Source organism: Ovis aries, chromosome 17 (assembly GCF_016772045.2).
Source record: "Ovis aries strain OAR_USU_Benz2616 breed Rambouillet chromosome 17, ARS-UI_Ramb_v3.0, whole genome shotgun sequence".
Taxonomy (NCBI): Eukaryota; Metazoa; Chordata; class Mammalia; order Artiodactyla; family Bovidae; genus Ovis; species Ovis aries.
The window spans coordinates 44549893-44569925 of record NC_056070.1 but is presented as its reverse complement, the minus strand read 5'-3'; the positions used below and the strand labels follow the sequence as shown (position 1 = coordinate 44569925).

The 20033-nt window shown below is 49.9% G+C and overlaps 3 protein-coding genes across 10 annotated transcripts in view; 2 read left to right on the top strand and 1 right to left on the bottom strand.

Annotated features, from left to right (window-relative positions):
• Positions 1-517, bottom strand: part of POLE (DNA polymerase epsilon, catalytic subunit) — a 56318-nt gene extending 55801 nt beyond the window's left edge. For all 3 annotated transcript variants that reach the window (XM_027956359.2, XM_042234450.1, XM_042234451.1), the window contains exon 1: positions 403-517. In XM_027956359.2, the coding sequence (XP_027812160.2) occupies positions 403-464 (62 nt within the window). In that variant the 5' untranslated portion in view covers positions 465-517. The remainder of the gene's footprint in view (positions 1-402) is intronic.
• Positions 518-795: 278 nt separating this feature from the next.
• Positions 796-12951, top strand: PXMP2 (peroxisomal membrane protein 2). Of its 4 annotated transcripts, none has more exons than XM_042234454.2 (5): positions 796-934; positions 3197-3313; positions 4992-5154; positions 8027-8146; positions 12771-12951. In XM_042234454.2, exons 1-5 carry the CDS (start codon positions 813-815, stop codon positions 12780-12782), a joined length of 534 nt encoding a protein of 177 aa, XP_042090388.1. In that variant the 5' UTR covers positions 796-812; the 3' UTR covers positions 12783-12951. The 4 variants fall into 4 exon arrangements, with proteins under 4 accessions (XP_042090388.1, XP_027812159.2, XP_060256685.1 ...); XM_027956358.2 differs by lacking the exon at positions 12771-12951 and adding an exon at positions 10597-10937; XM_060400702.1 differs by lacking the exon at positions 12771-12951 and having other exon boundaries at positions 5006-5154; positions 8027-10937.
• A 114-nt stretch (positions 12952-13065) lies between these two features.
• On the top strand, positions 13066-19727 carry PGAM5 (PGAM family member 5, mitochondrial serine/threonine protein phosphatase). Of its 3 annotated transcripts, none has more exons than XM_027956356.3 (6): positions 13066-13275; positions 15549-15727; positions 16384-16509; positions 16596-16684; positions 16807-16937; positions 18670-19727. In XM_027956356.3, the coding sequence occupies exons 1-6, from the start codon at positions 13085-13087 to the stop codon at positions 18818-18820; spliced, it is 867 nt and encodes a 288-aa protein (XP_027812157.1). In that variant the 5' UTR covers positions 13066-13084; the 3' UTR covers positions 18821-19727. The 3 variants fall into 3 exon arrangements, with proteins under 3 accessions (XP_027812157.1, XP_027812156.1, XP_060256683.1); XM_027956355.3 differs by having other exon boundaries at positions 16804-16937; XM_060400700.1 differs by having other exon boundaries at positions 16596-19727.
• Positions 19728-20033: the final 306 nt, after the last annotated feature.

Below are 20033 nucleotides of genomic sequence, written 5' to 3'. Positions count from 1 at the left end.
GCGGCGCCGACCGGAGATTAGGCTGCAAGGCCTCCGCGCGCGCTCCTAGCATAACCGGACACCCTCAGCTACTACCCTGAGAACTCGTGGGCAGCGCATCAGCAGGAGCCAAGCTATGGCGCTTTCCTCCTCCCCGCCCCCGTCCTAGAGCCGCCCTTCCCCGTTGCGCTGCCGAAGGGCCGCAGGCGGAGGACCTCTGACACGGCGCCAACAAAGAGACGGCGGGGAGAGGGGGCAGCTTCGGAGAGCTGCCGGACTCTCAACCCGGAGCCCACGTCGGGCGGCCGAGTGGAGCGCCGCTCTAGCCGCTGCTCACGGACGACGCGCGCGCTAAGGAGGGGGCGCTCCTGCGCCGCCAGGCCGAAAGGAGGGTCCTTGGCGCCCGCCTGCCACCTGTCTCACCGGCTGGGCTCCCCGTCCGCGCCCGGCTCCGCGCGCAGTCGTCCAGTATTCCTCAGAACCATAGCGCTGAAGCCGCCGCCGCCGCCACTTCCCTGTAGAAATTTGGCGCGCTTGTAATGACTCTCGCGAGAAGCCGGAAGCGCCCCACCGCCCAATCAGGAGGCTCGTCGCACCCCGCCCCAAAAAGCTCCAATCGCCGCCGGCGCCCGAGGGGGCGGTGGCCCGTTAGGGAGTCCGGGAAAAGTGCGCGGAGGTTCGCGTTGCGTATCCAGGGGTCTGTACCCGGCGGCACTGCGCGACGCGGCGGGGCGGGAAATGTCCGGCCGTCCCCGCCCCGCGCCCTGGGGCCCAGAGCCCGACAAGCCAAGAGTGGGGTCTGTGCCCCCGGTGGGCGTGGACCGGGGAAGGCGATGGCGCCGGCGGCGTCGAAGCTGCGGGCGGAGGCTGGACTAGAGCCGCTCCCGCGGCGGGCGCTCTCCCAGTACCTGCGCCTTTTGCGGCTCTACCCAGTACTCACCAAAGCGGCCACCAGGTCTGCGCAGAGAGGCGGAGGAGGGGACTGGACGGGGCCGGTGGGGGCGAGGCGGGGTGCGGGGGTGGGCGCGGCCCAGAGCTCTGTCGGCCGGTGACCCAGCCCCACAGGTACATCCATCCAACGTGGGGGTTTGAATGTGGAAGGCAAAATCCGTGTGTGTCAAAATGACCCTCCAATTGCCTTAAATTAACCAGAACTCTTAGCACGTGCTGTTCTGTATATTTGGTTCCGAGCTGTGACTCGTAAACACCCTAAAATGTGGACCCAGGGGCCAGACTAAAGGAGTGCCCGAGCTGAAGGACTTGCTGCAGGCCTCGGGGCCTCCGGCCCCTCTGCCCCGGAGGTGGCGGTCGTCCGGGGTGAAAGGGGACTGGGGGAAACATCTGTCACCCGCTCGGCTCTGCGCAGGTTCTGCAGCTACCTTCCAGTTCGTTAGTGCCTGCTCTTGTTTTGAGTCCAGGATAGGCTGGGGATTCCCTGGTGGCTCAGTCGGTAAAGAGTCTGCTTGCAATGCAAGAGATCCGGGTTCGATTCCTTTGCCGGGAAGAGCCCCTGAAGAAGGAAATGGCAGCCTATTCCAGTATTCTTGCCTGGGAAATCCCATGGACAGAGGAGCCTGGCGGGCTAGGGCTACAGGCCCTGGGGTCCTAAGAGTCGCACAGGACTTCCCGACTAAACCACAGCCACCACCGGATGGACTAAATGGGTTGAGGTGAACACCTAATTTAGGAAGGGCAAGGAAGGCTAGACCGGGTGGGAGATGTTAAGATATGCTTCAGCAGCTTTGCATTTGGGAGAAAGCTGACACAGTGCCCCCCTTGCTGCGGTTAGGTGGGCCCTTTGATTTGGAGTACTAAACATTTTATGAGACATCCCCCCCTTCCTTTTAATTAATCCATTTTACAAGTTTGTCCCCTTTTATTAATACAGCCTTTCATACATGTGTACAGCTGCTTCCTGTCTGGGGAGCATTAGCGATGATTAAGACAAGTAAGTCCTGTCCCTACCCTCACGGATCTTGCGTTCTAGTAAAGAACTAGTCAAAAAGTAGATAAATGTATAACACAGATAAAGTGGTCAGGGAAGTTTTATTTGAGGAGGTGACACTTAAATAGAAGCCTGAAGAAGGAACAGGCTGTACAAAACAGGGAATCAGAGGTTAGAGGGCACAGCAGGAGCAAAGGTCCTGAGGGAGGAGCAATCTAATAGTGGTGGAGTGGAAGATGGGCCTGTGTTCCTGGAGAAAATGAACAACAGCCAAGGGAGAGGATGAGGAAGAAGTAGTGAAAGATCAGATCAAGAGGCTCCTTGTCTCGTCCAAGAATTTTGGACTTTATAGCTTAGAAAGCTTCTCAGAATGCAGATATAGACCAATTATTGAGCAGCTGGGCCCATCTCCATCTTTCTATTTGAAAGTTTTATTGTGATGATTGTAGATTTACATGTGCGCGTGTGCTAAGTTGCTTCAGTCACGTCTGGCTCTGCGACCCTGTGGACTGTAGCCCACCCAGTTCCTCTGTCCATGGTACTCTCCAGGCAAGAATAACTGGAGTGGGTTGCCAGTCCCTCCTCCTGGAGATTTTCCCAATCCAGGGATCGAACCCGTGTCTCTTGCATCTCCTGCATGGCAGGTTCTTCACCACCTGGGAAGCCCCAGATTCACGTGTAGTTGTAAGAAACAATACAGGGAGATCCCTAGTATACTTGCCCCAATTTCCCCCATTGGCAACATTCTGTAAAACTGTAGTATCACAACCAGGACACTGTATAGACAGCAGACCATAGGACTTATTCAGATTTCCCCAGCTTTTCTTGTACTCTTCCGTGACTGTAGGCATTAAGATCTATGCAGTTTTGTCACATGTATAGGTTTGTGTGTCTACCACTGGAGTCAAAATAAAGAAAATTTTCTTCATAAGGATCCCTTGGCGTTGCCCTTTTATAACTACACAGGGTAACTTTTTCTAAAATTATAGGCTATCATCACAATCCAGATATGACATTTATACAACCCACCGATTGGAAATCTTACCATGCTTCTGTGTGTGTATTAAGTTCTGCCGTCTCCACCTTTTCATGCTGGGAACTTACATTTCGCTGCTCTGATAAGGGTTCATCTCCACCCATCCCCAGCATGTTCTTCGAACCACTGTGCTAATTATGTGCAGGAATAGATGTGCTCCCCGCCCCGCGCCTCCCGCCCCGCGCCTCCAGCCCCGGTAGTTCGCTTCTGTGTTCTGAATACCCCTCTCTCCACAGTGGCATTTTGTCAGCACTTGGGAACTTCCTGGCACAGTTGATTGAGAAGAAGCAGAAAAAAGAAAACTGCTCTCAAAAGCTAGATGTCAGCGGGCCTCTCAGATATGCTATCTATGGGTGAGTTCCATAAAGGGACTGATTTACTCAGTAGCAGGCTAAGTGCGACAAAGCTAGGATATCAACACCTGGAATTACCTAATTCAGAAAAGTAATTTTTAAAAAAGCATTGAAGTCATCGTGGGAGAAAAATCAGAATGATGGATAACGTTAGCTTCACTTGTTTTGTAGTTTTATTTGGTTTTTATTTTGAATTGCATGGGTGAGGGTAGCCATAGTAATTGAGCTGAGAGGCCTGAGGGCACCTAAACCTGAAATCAGACTTCAGGACCCAAAGACTCTGAAAGAGGAAAGCAGACTCAAATATGACCAGTTAGTTTCTGTTGTTAAATTCAGAGCATAACCATTCAGAAAAGAAATCCTTAGGTATCCTGAAAATTGTCGTTTCTGAACTACTTTTTAAATCGCAAAAGCACAGAGATTCAGAAGTTTTATCTATTAAATCCACCCCGAGTTCTCTGGCCAACAACAGTGTTTGTATAGATGGATTTTTAGAAATCTTTTGCAATAAGATTGATTTTTTTTCAATTCAAAATTTGCCCAGAGAGATGTTATGGGGAGGGAGGTGGGAGGGGGGTGCAAAAAAAAAAAAGAAAAAGAAAAAAGAAAAAGAAATAAATAAAAATAAAAATAAATAAATTTAAAATAAAGAAGAAGTAGAAAAACCAAAAAAAAAAATAAAGTGATACATTACAGTGAAAAAAAAATTTGCAAATAACATTTTTTGTATTGTAAGCATGCTAACTTGAGTCGTCACAGCTTTTCCCATATGTATTTAAAGTCCTAATCCCTCCAAAGAGGGGGTGATAATCCCTCCACCTGGAAGTGATTCTGATCCATTCCCCTTATCCAGTCACAGTTTTCCATCCTCAAGACTTCCTGTTTCTCTTCCTTCTAAGAAGCCCTGCTCTGGGCCAGTTAACATTCTCTGAGAGGGTGGAGAAAGACAAGGGAAAACCATTTTTTTAAAGGCTTGGCACTGTGGAGCTAGAAGGCCCCTGGGCCCCTGCTCATCTTTTGATTCTGGATTTCATGGAATCTCAGATCTGTTGATCCTGTAGACATGGTGGCAGGGTTCAGTTTTCTTCCTGTGCTGTTTGAAATGAAAAATAATATAGACAAGCCAGCACACAGCACCAGGTCTCAGCCCTGATAATGATCGTAGAGAGTTTGATAAAAAGCTCTGACACCTGGGATGCTTCTGTTTATTTACCGAGCATCTCTGAGCCAGGCCATGTTCCAGACAGAGCAGTGAACAGACAGACATGATCCTGCCTTGTGGCGTTTACCTTCTAAGGGTGAAGAGAGGGCACTGTATAAACAAATAAGACCATGACATCCAGTGATAAATGCTTTGAAGAAAATGGACAGGGCCTAGAATAGAGAGTGGCTGGGACAGTGGTAGGTTTATTATTCAGGACCATTGGAAGGCACTCTCTGAGCCAACAATGTTGAGAAGGAGCCAGCCATGTGATGACAAGGGGGTGCAAAGCAGGAACAAGCCTGGTCTGTCAGTGGCAAAAATGAATGCCTGGAGCAGATGCATTGAAAGCATGTTTTCTAGAAGGGCCACACAGACCTCTGTGGTCAGCGCTGAGGGACTCCAGGGAGGCAGGTTTTAGGATCTGGGGTTTGAGGGTGAAGGGTGTGTCCAACTCACCCCCACCGCGGGCCTCAGGTTTTTTTTTACAGGGCCGCTGGGTCACTTCTTCTACCTCTTGATGGAGCGCTGGATCCCTTCCGATGTCCCCTTGGCAGGCATCAAGAGGCTCCTCCTGGACCGCCTTCTCTTCGCACCTGCCTTCCTGTCTTTGTTCTTCCTTGTCATGAACTTCCTGGAGGTTGGTCTCTAGCACTCATGCATGCCAGCTGTTCGTTGGCATAAGGATGCTGTGGTTGGAATTCAGAGGGTCTCTGAACTTTTCACTCAAGTTGAAGTTTCACTTTTTCCTCTATGAAATATCAGAAGCAAAGCACAGACATACTAGCAGTACCTGTTGGCCTGATGTAAGCGTCCGAGGTAGACGGCTGTCACACATCCATTGTCACAGTTACCCCGGAGTATCGTTTATGCTCATCACTCCTGACACCTTTCGGCAGGTCTTATCACTGAATGTGTAGGTGAAGAAGCACATATACTGGTTTATAAGAATGTTTTCTGAATGTTTCGATAGCTGTTCAGCTCAGTTCAGTCGTTCAGTTGTGTCCGACTCTTTGCAACCCCATGTGCTCAGCATGCCAGGCCTCCCTGTCTGTCACCAACTCCCATACTTCAGTATAATTGATTTCTTTGTACTCCCATATATTTTATGCATTTCAAAACATTCTGGGAAGTGGCTGCATGGGCTTCACCAGACACCAGAGGGGTCCATGGACCTTGCAGAACCCTGTGCTCACTTGGGGTGTGGACATCACAAGTGCTCTGAAGAGGTTAACTTATCAGCATAGACTTAACATTGCAATGGAAAACTTGAGAGGTGTGTTCACCCAACCCCATTCCCACTACCTACCACCCTCACCATCTCCTTTTCGTCCTCTGTGTGCTGAGATGTGTCATGTTCTGCCCTGGAAGTAATTTATTTCAACCAATCACAGCAAGTAAACACTTCTCACTTGGGTTTTATTTTGAAACCACATCTCAAGTTCTTGTTAGTAAGGAGAACACCCATTGCTGTCTAAAGTGACCCTGGTGAGAGGTAGGAAAGATGTTTAAACTTCCCTGTGATTCCTAATAAGTCCCTGATAGTAAAAAGAAATATCTGGGAAGTCCTTAGGAAATCAGATAGGAGAAAGTGAAAGGGTGCTTATGTTAGGATTGAGGGTACCACAGCAGTTTCTCCCTATTTTTTCCTTCCAAATAGGAAGTGAGTATATTTTCATTAAGAAATAAATTCCCTGCATGGATAAGGCAATGCTACCATGACACGTGTGGGACCACGCTCTCCATACGGCACACACACTACAAGCTGCTTCCACATCCGACATTCTGTGATCCAGACATTGTGTTACAAACCATACGCCTGTCTCTGTTGTATAGGGATTCCTTCATGGTCAATTACTAGAATTATTATCCAAAAAGGCTGTCCTTGTCTGTCCTCCCTATAGTGGTGCAGAATGATAGCATCAGCTGACATCTGTTGAGCACTGAGCTCTGCATCCAGTGCTTCAGGTCTTTGAGCCTAATATCAATCCACCTGACAATTGAGGAAGCTGAGGCCTTCAGTTATTTACAGGGTAAACACTGGCCTGAGGTGCTGTAACTGTGTCTGTCATTGAGTCAGGATTCAGATGCAAGTTTTGTGATCCCAGAGATCTCTAAACTCTTGTTGTGGAGCACGAGCTGTAGGCACGCAGGTTCAGTGGTTGCAGCTCTCCGGCTCTAGAATGTGGGCTCAGTAGTAGTGGCGCCAGGCTCAGTTGCTGTGCAGCATGTGGGAGCTTCCTGGACCAGGGATCAAACCCGTGTCCCCTGCACTGTGAGGCAGATTCTTAACCACTGCCCAACCAGGGAAGTCAGGTGAAAAATATTTTCTGTATCTTTATGAGGTTGGGTATCTTTTTATATGCTTATCTGTATTTCTTCCACTAACTCTGCTCATTTTCTCTTAGAATGTTTGCATTTTTTCTTATTTGTATGTTTGTACATATTAAAGATATCCATCCTTTGCCAAATAAAAGTTACAGATATTTTCCCCATTTTTAGATGTTTACCTTCATAAAAATGTTTGTATAAGTTATATAAAGTATCTTATAGTGTCTTTCTCCATACAAAACCTTAAAAAGTCATGTATTCAAATCTAGTCTTTTTCCTTCATCGGCTTCCTTAAAGGAAGATACTAGAAATATTTTCCTATATTTTCCTCTTCTACTCTTATGATTTGATTTTGTACATTTTGATAGGCCCAAAGATAATAGAAATATTTTCCTATGCTTTCCTGTAGTATTATGTGTTTGTTTTTAATATAGCGTGAGATATACTTCGGTCTACGGGCCTCCTGGGCGGCTCAGCAGTGAAGAATCCGCCTGCCCGTGCAGGAGGTGTGGATTCAGCCCTGGGTGGGGAAGATCCCCTGGAGGAGGAAATGGCAACCCCCTCCAGTATTCTTGCCTGGGAAGTCCCATGGACAGAGGAGCCTGGTGGGCTACAGTCCATGGAGTCTCAACGCACCTTAACGATGAAACCACCACTGCCGCCAGCAGACTTTTTAATTGCCATAACTGTAGAGAATTTTAAAAATCTCTAGTAAAGCAAGCCTTCCTTTCTTACTCTTTTTGAAGATGGGTATTTTTATGCATCTATCCTTCCAGGTGACATTTAGAATCATTTATTGGGGTCTATTTTTTAAAAAGAACTCCTGACAAGTTTTGAAAGGAAATGTATCAACTTTGGAGGTTATTCTGGAAAGAACTGACAGCTGAGCCATCAGCAGCTGCAATTCTGGTGCCCAGGCCAGCAGTGTGAATCACACCATCATCAGCTCAGCTCTCAGGGGTCGTGGGCAAAGGTCACACACAATGAGAGCACTGTTTCGGTGATCTTTCTACTAGATTGTTAGTTCATCCGGCTGTATCACTGATCAAGCACACACATGTGCTATGTCCATATAAATGGAATAAAACATGCAGTTTTAAAGAAATCATTGAGTTAGGCTTTGGAGTCCTTCGCCTCAAAGACCAGTATTGCTCACAGTCTGCGTTTCCCCCCCTTTGCAGGGGCAGGACACCGCCGCTTTCACTGCCAAGATGAAGAGCGGGTTCTGGCCGGCGCTGCGGATGAACTGGCGAGTGTGGACACCTGTGCAGTTTATTAACATCAACTATATCCCTGTGCAGGTGAGGCCAGCTAGGTGCCAGGCTTCAAGCTTCCCTAGAGCCCAACCTTTTTCCCGAGCCTTGGGTCATCCCAGGTTCTGGATTCCTCCTGAGGCTTTTCTCTCTGCTCTGAGTTGCTACCATTACTGGATTTGAGGAGGCAAAGTGACATAGGGGGGCCCAAGCTGGGTCCACGCTGTGCCCCTTCATCCCAGGCTGTGCTCAGCTTTCTAGGGTTGGATGCCCACCCCCACCCCCCACCTCCAAGGCTTTACAGATTGCAGCCAAGGCAGCCTCACTCGCAGGGACATCAGAGCCAAACCTGAGTGAGGCGGAGGGGCTCTGAGTGGTAAGGGGCAGAGTGTCTGGGTGTGAACCAACTCACTGACCTCTGGCTGCCGACCCTAGGCAGGCAGCTGAGGGGCCACCTTCTGGTTGGTTGAAGGCCCTGCCATTGTCCACTGTCTTCACACCCAGTATAGCTCACCTATGACTCGGTCCCAAGACTACTGCCAGGTGTATGGGCTCATGGCTGAGATTTACTAGGGCCATGCAAAAGGGATGTACAACTGAATCCTGGGAAGCCATTACAGGCACTCCATGCTCCCTGCCCTGAGGGCTACTGGGAGCAAGCGATCATTTACCCACAAAATCAGCCACGGCAATATTTCTGCCCAGGGTTTTACTTGGGGCTGACACATGGACACTGGTGCCTGCACCAGAGTTCCAGACCCCGGGGAGGAGAGCAGGCACTCAGCTTTAGGCACACTGATTTTGTAGGCACTCTAGGCCCAGAGAGCCATTCTCATCAGTTGGAGAAAGGTGGGAACCCACATCCAAGTTCCCAGATCCCAACTCTCAAACAGGCCTTTCCAGAAATTCCCAGGCCTCAGCCTGCTGTGTTACTGTTTTTCTGCACACTATTTAAGTAATCTACCTGAAATTAGCTCATAAAAGCTGGTTTCCACCCTGCTTTAGATAGAGGAAAGAGACCCGGGGCAAGAGCCCTCTTGGGAAAGAGCTACCTTGAAAGGGTAGGAGAGGGGAGAAGGGAGGGCTTGGTAATCACACACCACACACACCAAGGATAGCAGAAAACCAGAGGCAGTGATGAACAGCAGTAGCTGATGTTGTTGGAAGTTAAAAATCACTAAGTCTCCATTAGCTTAAATGACCTTTCCAAGAGCAATTTCAGTGGCTCGATGGGGCTGAAGCCAGACTGTTGAGGCTGAGTGGGTGAAAAAGTAGAAGATAAACTACAGAGTCTAACTACAAGTTTGTGAAGCATAGGGAGAAAACAGTAGTTAGCAGTGGTCCAGGAAAGGAGGTTTGGCAGCTGGAAGAGTGGCCATGTGACAGGCACGTGGTGCCCCAGGCTGCCCCAGTGAGAGGGGTGGGGATGGGAGTGGCACATAAGCAGAGAGACACTTCTTCCCGTTGAGCAGAGGAGAGAGAGGAGGTCACTGTTGACTGGGGACCCCCGGCCACACCTTGTGTTTCCTCTAGGAGGGAGGCGGGTAGGGCAGGGGAGGCTGATGGGTGTTTTGAGCGGAATAAAGTAGTGGTCGCCTTGGCATTGTGAAAGATAGGAGAGGAAGCTGATTGGAGATGGGGGAACCAGCAGAGGGTAAAGACCCTTTTGTGCAGGGGCCTGGGGCAGGTGAGAAGCAGGGAGGATTGGGGTTTTTCAACGGAGTACAACTGAGGAACAGGAAGGGAAGAAAACCAGGGATATGGACCATAGGTTCTAAGGCATATAGAGAATGAAATAAAGACATGAGAAAACAGAATGGCTGAGGATGTGGCGGGGCCTGTGGATGAGGGTAGAGAGGCTGGAAAATAGAATCCTTCTGAGTAGCTTAGGGGAAGCACTGCAAGCTTGGGGTCAGAGAGCTCCCTAAAAGGTGGTTGCAGGTGAGTGCTTAAGTGGCAGGGCATTTATTCAACACATATGTATTGAGCACCTGCTGTATGCCCTGTGGCTGTAGATTCTGGCCTTGAGTGATTAATGAGATAGGCAAGATTGCTACTTTCCTGGAGCTTATGTGCAGGGGAAACTCAGTAATTGACTACAGGTGGTTTTAGGTGGGAGTACGTCTGTCAGATCATTGAAGCAGATAGTGGCAACAGGATGGGTCTGAGTGAACTGGTCACGGAGTTGTCAGGGAAGAGCTGGGTGAAGCTACCCACATGATGTCTGGTCCTGGGGTGAGAGGGGCCTACTAGGAGCTGAAGTGATCAGTGAAAAAGTGTTTTCCCTACTGTCCAGTTAACATTATCAGGCAGGGGGACTGTCCTCCTCACCTCTCTCTGCTGGAGCCGAGGCATAGTGCCTCATAGTAAAGACTCAGTAAATCCAACAGTGGGTAGATGGGCTGACCAGTGGATGAGCACTGTCCTGGGGGCCTCGTACTTGATGAGTGTGCCCAGGGCCTTCCTCTTCTTACCTTACCATCTGTTCTCTCTGGCAGTTCCGGGTGCTTTTTGCAAACTTGGTGGCTCTGTTCTGGTACGCCTACCTGGCCTCTCTGGGGAAGTGAAGATGACCTGGAGAGGTTGTCAGACACACTGATGACTGGGGTGGGGTGAGAGAACAGAAATAAGCCAGCCGGGCTCTAGATCATGAGATTCAAGATGACTCGAACATGATGGATGGAGAAACAGAAATCTCTTAATGTCAGAATTGTGTTTTAAAAAGGCAATCGCTGTCCTCAGGTGGTGCTGCCCTAGAAACTTAAATATAGCAGAGATGATTTCACCTGTCACCCTGGATTGAATTAGGATCACAATAAACTATAATGTAGCATTTTCAGTGGTGATTTTAATTTCTCAGAATAATTGCTGTTGCTTTGATAGAAATGAGTGACCAGAGAACTGCTCTTGGAATTTTTTAAATGTTTAAAAATTTGTGGTAAAATATATCACAATACAGCTGTTTAGCTACTTGGCCCTATAGGGCAAGGGCCCCTTAGACCAAGACTTTCCCTGACCTTCTGAGAGGCCCTATATACCACCCTTTCCACTGGCTCTACTCTCCTGTTGCTCATTTACATTAGCCCTCCTTCCCTGCTTTTTCATTCTCAGAACATTCTTTCCTGATAGTCTCCCATTCTTATTTCATGGATACAATATCCCTTGGGATCTCAATTGTATATATTTTAAAGTTTTCTTCTGTCTTGTGCGCTGTTTTCTGTTTTCACAGGGTTCTTTTTTTTTTTTCTTTTCTATTTGATCTTTGTTGTTGTTCAGTCACTAACTCATGTCCAACTCTGCGACCCCATGAACTGCAACATGCCAGCCTTCCCCATCCTTACTATCTCCTGCAGTTTGCTCAAATTTATGTCCATCGAGTCGGTGATGCCATCCAACCATCTCATCCTCTGTCCCCTCTTCTTTTGCCTTCAGTCTTTCCTAGCATTAGGGTCTTTTTCAATGAGCTGGCTCTATCCAGTCATTCCAATGAATATTCAGGGTTGATTTGATCTTTGTTTTACCCTATCAGGATTACCTGAAATGTCTGTAAATACTTGGATGTATATCATTGTTAAAAGAGTCAAAGCCACTCAGACATTCTTTGGAAGATTGTGTACATGGGTTGCACTTGTGACACGGTACTTGGTGGTGGGCTGGCCAAGCAGGGACCCGGTTTTGTTGGGGCTAGTACCTGTAACTCATCTGGCTCTTCCAGACTCACAGGACTGGATGAGCTTGATTCTTGGCTTCCCTCAGTGAAGGCAGTTAATATTCCATCTTCTCAGATCAGTAACAATCTGATTTCCAGCTTTCAAAATTTTGTCAGCTGATCTCTTTGCTTGGTTTCCTCTGTGAATTCAAGTACATCTTTTTGAATTTGTCCTTTAAAAAAAATTTTTTTTGCTATCATTTTTCATAAGTGACCTTCTGGAAGGAGACATAAATATATGGGTTTAAAACACAATGTTTATGCAGAGGTCTGGGTATTTCTGTGGAATACGTTCATTCTTCAAAATCCAGAGTGACTTTAAAATGTAAGTCAGATCATATCACTTCCCCATTTAAGTCTGCCAAGATGATCCAGCAGTTCCATTTAGTTGTATACACCCAGGAGAACAGAAAGCAGGGACTTGAAGAGACGTTTGTATGCCATGTTCACAGCAGCATTATTCTCAATAGCTAAAATGGGGAAACAACCCAAATGTCCATTGATGAATATTATTCACCCTTAAAAAGGAAGGACATTCTGACAGATGACTCGGATAAACCTTGAGGACATTGTTAAGTGGCATAATCCAGCTCCAAAGGACAAATACTGTTTGACTATTTCTTTGGGATTCCTGGAGCAGTCGAACTGAGACAGGAACCAGGATGGTGGATGCCAAGGGCTGAGGGAAGCGGGTGAGGAGTTTAGTGTTTTAACAGGCACAGAATTTTAGTTAGGGATGATGAGAAAGTTCTGGAGATGGATGCTGGTGATACTCGCACAACAAAGAGAACGTGCTTAATCCCTGAGCTGTACACCTAAAAGCGGTTATGTTGGTAAATTCTGCAATATGTGTATTTTGCCACCGTAAAAACAAAGCAACCAGCAAACCCTGCTGGAGTTTCCTAGTTCATCTGAACCAGAACCTCAAGTTATCCGAGGGTTCCCCCTGGGCTCTTTCCGCAGATGCAGGTATAAGTACTCGGGTCGGGCCCCTGCCCAGACGGCTCAACCGGGGCGCCATCTGAGCCCTCGCTCAAAGGCAGAAACGACTCGCACAGCAGGCCTTCGGCAGCAGGTCGACCAAAGGTCTCAGAACCACCGCCTACCCCCCGGCTCCGCCTTTATCCCCGGAAGTCACCGCGGCGAACGCGGCGGCTCCCGCGAAGCCAGCCGGCCGGAAGCGTACGCCCAACGAAGCGTGTCCCTCGCCGCACGCCGTCCACACCCGAGCACGCCTGCGCGGAGCCCGCGTGGGGTCGACGCGGGACTTGACCGGCATGGCGTTCCGGCAGGCGCTACAGCTGGCGGCCTGCGGCCTGGCCGGAGGCTCGGCCGCGGTGCTCTTCTCGGCAGTGGCGGTGGGGAAGCCCCGCGCGGGCGGGGACGCGGAGCCGCGCGTGGTCGAGCCCGCGGCGTGGGCGGGGGCCGCGCGCCCCGGGCCCGGCGTCTGGGACCCCAACTGGGACAGGTGCGGGGCCAGTGGCGGTAGCTCTTCCTGGGCGCTAGCCGTCCCGTCTGGTCGGTGTGGTGGGTCCCACGGAGGGGCGGGCGGGGCAGGTTTGCGTGCTGGTTTCTCTTTCGGTTCTGGCCGCGAGGCTGGCTGCGGACATGAGGTGTCCCTCGACCCCTCTTCTGAGCGCCAGTTTCCTTGTCTGCCCAGGGGGTCGTTTTGAGGAAGGAGTACTGAGATGCCCGGAGTGGTCCCTTTCAGTCCTAAACGGAGGGGTTGGACCTTCATAGGGCTCTCGTCCTTGTTTCTGTCTCTCAACTCATGAATATTCAGATTGGGTGACGGCATGCTAATCCCATATTTGGGATACTGCGGAGAGGGTCAGGTGGAGGTGGGTTCTGGAAGGGGCCTCTGCGAGGAGGCCGCGCAAGGACAGGGCCAGCTGACATGAGGTCCAGGGGTCCCAGGCACCCCGGCCACGGGCTGTCAGTATTTTTATCGAGCACCTGGAAATGGTGGGTTCTGTAATCCGGAAGCAGTTTTTAGCCTTACTTAATGTTAACTTAAATTTAAAAACCAAAGCAGTGCAGATCTTAAAATATTGTATTGAAACGATAGTATTTTTGATATGCTGGAGTGAATAAAGTGAGTTACTGAAATTTCCCGTTTCTTCCTACTTTGTAAATGTGGCTACTTGGAAATTTTAAATAACATACGTTGTCGGTGTTCTGTTTCTATTGGATGGCACTGCTCTGGGTTGTGGAATGGTTTACCCAGTCCCAGCTCTTTCCTACTTAACACTTTGAGTGTGGGGCACAGAACTAATATTTATTGTTAGCCTCATTGTATAGACAACTTCAGAGGTATTCTTTTTAACCTTTAATTTTTAAAGATAAATTCATTTTAAAATAGTCTTCTAGTTACAGAAAAATTGCAAAGACAATAGAGTTCCTGTTTTGTTAGAGTTCCACACCTAACTTCCTCTGTTATTAACACCTTACTCTAACATAGGGTATTTGTTACAATCAGTGAACCGGTGTAGGTACAATATTATTAACTGATGTCCATACTTTATTGAGATTTCCTCAGTTTTTACTTGTAGTCCATTGTCTCTCCCAGGATCCTAAATGACAATCAGGCTTTGACAGTTTCTCGGACTTAACTTGTGATGAACTTGACAGTTCTGAAAAGTGCTGATCAGGTATTTTGTAGAATGTCCTTCAGTTGGGATTTGTCTGTTTTTCTCATGATTAGGCTGGGGTCATATTCCCTTTTAAACATCAGTACAATCTTGTTAATTTCTTGTGCCTTTCCAAAGAAAGGGTCACTCTGAGGTTAAAGAACTTGAGGGAAAGCCAGACTTCAGCTTTGTTTGAGGATGACATGCTATATTTGCTTGCCAAGTCTAGATTTATGAGGGAGTAAGGAGAGTAGTATCCTGCATCTTTGCCTGTGGTACCAGAGGTCTTTTCTGGCTGAGCCCCAGCTCCCTCATGACTGCTAGTGTGGCATCTCAGCCTGGTTATGTTACGGGTACCCCAGGTTCACATGGCCCAAGCAGAACCCTTGAATTCACCATGACTTCCCTCAAAACTTGTTCTTCCAGCACTGTCTCAGCAGAGTACATTTTTTCCCAGCTCTGCCAGTCTCACAGACACTTAACTTCTACTGACTTCTGGTCCATGAGCTAACAGAGCCTGTCTTCACCAGACATCGTTTCTCAGCATCTTTGCTACTGCTGTGCCCTCCCAGCCACAACCCCCCCATCAGCCCTTTCCCAGCACCCAGCAGGGCCAACCAGGGGGATTCCCGTGATACTGGGAACATTCTTCTCCCTGTCCGGTGTGATGGCCACTGTCCCACTTGCTGCTAAGCTTTGAAACTGTGCTTTGTGTGATTGAGGAAATGGGAGTTTTAATTGTACTTAATTTTTATGAGTTTGAGTGTAAGTAGCCACACAGTCAGTGGCTGCTAAGGGGCAGCACAGCATCCCTGTCAGCGAGGCTGCCTGGTGGGCATGTCCCACCTATCCTCCCACAGCCTCTCCTTCCTCTTCTCTGTGTCACTGGTCCCCTTGCTGTGACTGTCTCCTCACAAGGACATGACAGCACAGAGGCTTTGCTTATCTGTCTGTCCACCATCCAGCCACCCAGGGCAGGCCTAGCACCGAGAACAGAGGACATTGGCTCCTCCCCTACACCTCCCAACCACAGGAAGCCCCTCTGTCAGAAAGACTAGGGGTGACTTGTGAGCAGGGGCCCAGAGCGCGCCGTCTTGTGTTTCAACGTCAGGAGAGAACCGCTGTCCCTGGTCAACCTGCGGAAGAGGAACCTAGAGTCTGGAGAAGAGGAGCTGACGTCCAGACTGGACCACTGCAAGGCCAAGGCCACACGGCACATCTTCCTCATCAGGCACTCGCAGTACCACGTGGACGCCTCCCTGGAGAAGGACCGCACGCTGACGCCCCTAGGTATGTGGCTGGGCTGTCTGCTGATCCTCTCGGCAGGCCTCCTTGGGCCTGTGTCAGGTGTTCTTGGCCCAGATGTGAGCTTTGTCATTAATAGTAACAATCAGCTTATTCTGACTCAAGACAGACTTTGAAAACGTCCTCAACCTTTTTTTAAATAAGTTTTTAAAAATGTATTCATTTTTGGCTGTGCTGGGTCTTTGTTGCTGTGAAGCTTTTCTCTAGTTGTGAGCAGCGGCTATTCCTCATCATGTTGCATAGGCTTCTCATTGTAGTGGTTTCTCTTGTTGAGGAGCATGGGCTCAGTAGTTGTGGTGCACAGGCTTAGTTGCTTTGCAGCATATGGGATCTTCCTGGACGAGGGGTCAAATCCATGTCCCCTTCATTGGCAGGTGGATTCTTATCCATTGTGCCACCAGGGAAGTCTTTGTGGCCATTGGTTTTGATGCTTTTTCTGTATGGGGCTGGAGGTGGCTGGTCTGTCTCACTGACTTTACCAGTTGAAAGCCTGACCTCTTCCTTAGGCCTGAGACCCGGGAGGGGCTGCCCGTCTTGTTCCCCAGCCCTAATGGTGCTTGGTAAGGACGGAAGTATTTGTGAAGTAGAAACAAGCAGGGACTCCCACCACCTGTAATTCTCCAGTGTATTCCACCTTCAAGGTCGTGAGCAGGCTGAACTAACTGGTCTCCGACTTGCAAGCTTGGGGTTGAAGTTTAATAAAATCGTCCATTCCTCCATGACCCGTGCGGTAGAAACCACTGACATCATCAGCAAACACCTGCCAGGTGAGTGCCAGGCACCCTAGGTGCCCAGCAGCAGGGAGGGAGGGGCAGCTGCTCCTAAAGGGGCTGAATCCTGTGCTTCTCTGCAGGCGTCTGCAAGGTCAGCACAGACCTGCTGAGGGAAGGCGCCCCCATCGAGCCTGACCCCCCCGTGTCTCACTGGAAGCCGGAGGCTGTGGTAAAAACACTCCCCCCCGGGGCAGCCTCCTGTGGGGAGCAGCCTCCACTCTGCCCTTGGGCTCCTGGTGGCAGCGGGGCCCACACTGCCATACGCACGATTCCTTCTTCTGCCCCTAGCAGTATTATGAAGATGGAGCGCGGATCGAGGCTGCCTTCCGGAACTACATCCACCGGGCGGACGCCAAGCAGCAGGAGGACAGCTATGAGATCTTCATCTGCCACGCCAATGTCATTCGCTACATCGTGTGCCGGTGAGGGGTCCTGCCGGATGCCCTTGGCCCTACTTTCCCTCCTGCCAGCCTATGCCCACAGCGTGTCTCCTCCAAGTCCAGCTGGTGGTCTGGTAGAATGGCTTTCAGTCCAGTTTTCTCATGACTGTGTGTTTTTGGTGGGAACAGACCAGACCAAATGCCCTCCGTTGGCAGTCTTTCCCGGGCGATGTTGTGGTTGCTTGGTTCAGGCGCTATGCGCCGGCTGCTCACACTGCAAAGTCACATTTTATATGCCAACACCCCATTTCCCTGACATGCAGTGACTGGTTTAGCACCTGTCGCTGGATCATGCTGCCGTGGTTACTCGATGTTTGCCTCATAGTTTCATGTTTCCCTTAGCTTATTAACTGGAAATTTTTTGCAGTTATGGGCTCATGGACCTGTTTGTGCAGGATTATAACCTGTGGGCGTATTAGTCACTTCCCTGCTCCAGCTGATCCAGGGTACGAAGTCGGGAGCTTCTCCAGGGGCTCCTGTGTCACTGGAGCCAGCCAACCACTTCCCTATGTCCTGGCCCCACCAAGTTCCAGGCCTTCGCAGTGATGCCTGCCCTGAGCCACATCCATGAGTCACAGAGGGCCTGGACCTGGAAAGGCCAGCAGGGTGCTCATGTATTTGACCAAATCCCACGTAGAGCAAGATGTGAAATAACTGTAACCCTGTCTCCCCCGGATCCATTAGAAGCTGTTTGGCAGGTGCTTCAGGAGCGAAGGGGATCCTCCCTCTCACATGGGCCCATTTGTCCAGACATCACACACGGCTCCAGGCGAGAAGCGCCATGCTGGGAGAGCAGGTTCCAGGCGAGGTCGAGTGCTGCTGGGAGGAACGGCTGGGCTGCAGGCTTGTAGCCTGAGCCTGTGTGCTGCTTTTAATGCGCAGAAGCCAGCTGCCTGAGCTTTGACTTCTGGGCTGTGTAAAACACACATCCTTCCATATCCCAGGACAGCACTGACCCAGCATCACTGGGAGGCGAACCCAGTGCTGAAAATGGGCCAGAAATGATTGGGCTTGGAGCAGTGGTACCTGTGCTGCCGGGAGCCAGGGCCTCTGCCCCAGGAAATGGGAGGGCAACCTGCCCCCTAACTTAGGACAGTTTTTTAAAGTGGTGAGTGTGACGTTGAGACTTTAAAAAGCAGTGTGTAGGTAGTTACTCCTTCAAGTAGGCAAAACTCTTGACAGAGTAGTGGTGAGACAAGCCACGGGGCTGCCACTTGTCGACCCCAAAGTTCTAGGGCAGGAAGAGTGTCTGGTGACATGGACAGAGGCTGTAGTCATGCTGGGCTCTTCAGCAAATACTAACTGTGCCTCAAAAGCACTTTTAAGAGCATGAAAATGCTCCACGGGTCGTGGTTGCACCTGCTGCACCATCTGGCTGCCCTCTGCCCCCTCTGTTTACACTGGGAAAGCAGGTTAAGTTGCATGCATTTGTTAACCAGGGTGCTTGTGCCTCACCTGCAGGCCTTGAGCGTGGTTGATCCCCATCCCAGAGGGACTGGACTGTCCCCTACCCCTTGTTGGACTGTTAAGTTGACATCTGCCCGGCAGCTCCTTCCTCTGAGAAACCCCATCTGCAAACAGGAGGGACTTACAGATGCTGGATCCAGCCCCTGGAAGTTTGACCAGGGGCTTCTAATCTGGGGTGGGGGACCCTCAGCTTTGACGAGACCTGGCCCACCTGGCCTGTTTCTAGCACATTCTCTCTTCTCCTCAGGGCACTGCAGTTCCCTCCAGAAGGCTGGCTCCGCCTTTCCCTCAACAACGGCAGCATTACTCACCTGGTGGTCCGGCCCGATGGCCGAGTGGCTCTCAGGGCCCTTGGGGACACAGGGTTCATGCCTCCTGACAAGATTTCCCGTTCCTGAGGGCCGCTTTGAGGCCCCACATCCTCCTCAGCCCCTCGCTGGCCTGGTGTGGGTGCCGCCAAGACCGCAGGTTCCCCCGTGTCCCCCCCACAGGCTGCGCAGCGGGGACGGCCACCTCTAGGCAGCAGGAAGGCAAAAGGATCTACAACACAGAGTTCTTCACTCACGGTCCAGGAAGGAAAAGGGAAGCACTCAGATCAGACCAGCTTCATCTCTTTCGCAGGGTGTCTGCCTCCCTCTCATCCAGGACGAGCCTGAGGGGTCCAAGCAGGCCTGTTTGAGGGACTGGATGAGGGCCCCCAGATACTGTGACTATGGGGACCAGGCAGACACGGCAGCAGGGTGTCTGCCAGCAGAGCCCGTCAGGCAGGAGGAAGAGGAGGAGGGCGCAGCGCTTCTCCCATTTGTAACTTATTCTGCTTCGTACATTCGTTTCCTAAAACTCTTGTCACTTACATAAAGATTTTCCTCATCTGGTTCTTGCTTTGAAAACCAGTTTCTCACTCCAAAGTCACACCTCCCTGACGCTGTGGGATCTGAACTTTTGTGTCGTGACGCCTTTCTGGACACACAGGAGGAGCACCTTGGCCGGTGAGGGAGGTGACTTGAGCTGCTGGCCTTGCCAGAGAGGCAGTGATGAATGCCCCAGGAGTGGCCCATTTCAGTAAAACGTCCAACTGACAGTTTAGTCCTTGTTTGCCTCTGGCTGTTAATCTTTCATGCTTATGGATTAAAATATTTAGTGTGTCCACCCCAAATTTCTGTTATTTTAGGAGAAAGTACAGTTTTTATTAAGTGGTTATGAACATTTTCTGTAATCAGTGCAACTAATTGGAGTATTTGATGTTTCTGTCGATTTTGGAAATAACTACAAAATAAAATTTTATTTTACTGGTTTTTCAAAGTACTAATTGTGAATGTTTTAAAACAAGAGGCCTGTGCATGACACAACAGCAGCCCCAACTAGCAGAGAAAGTCTCAGCAGAAAGCCCTTTTCCCCAATATCTTGTGTACCCTGGGGTGAAGTTTTGCAGGGCATCTGCCCAAGAGGGGCCTCAGTGAGAAGCCCTGACCCAGGACAGTGAGCTTAAGTGGTTTTCTAAAAGCAACAACCATGCACCATTCTGTAGAAATAGTTTTGACAAGTTCGCCAGGGGCTGTGCCAATGTCCAAGAACAGAAAAGTAAAAGGCAGTGCCAGGTGTCTGGCCTCG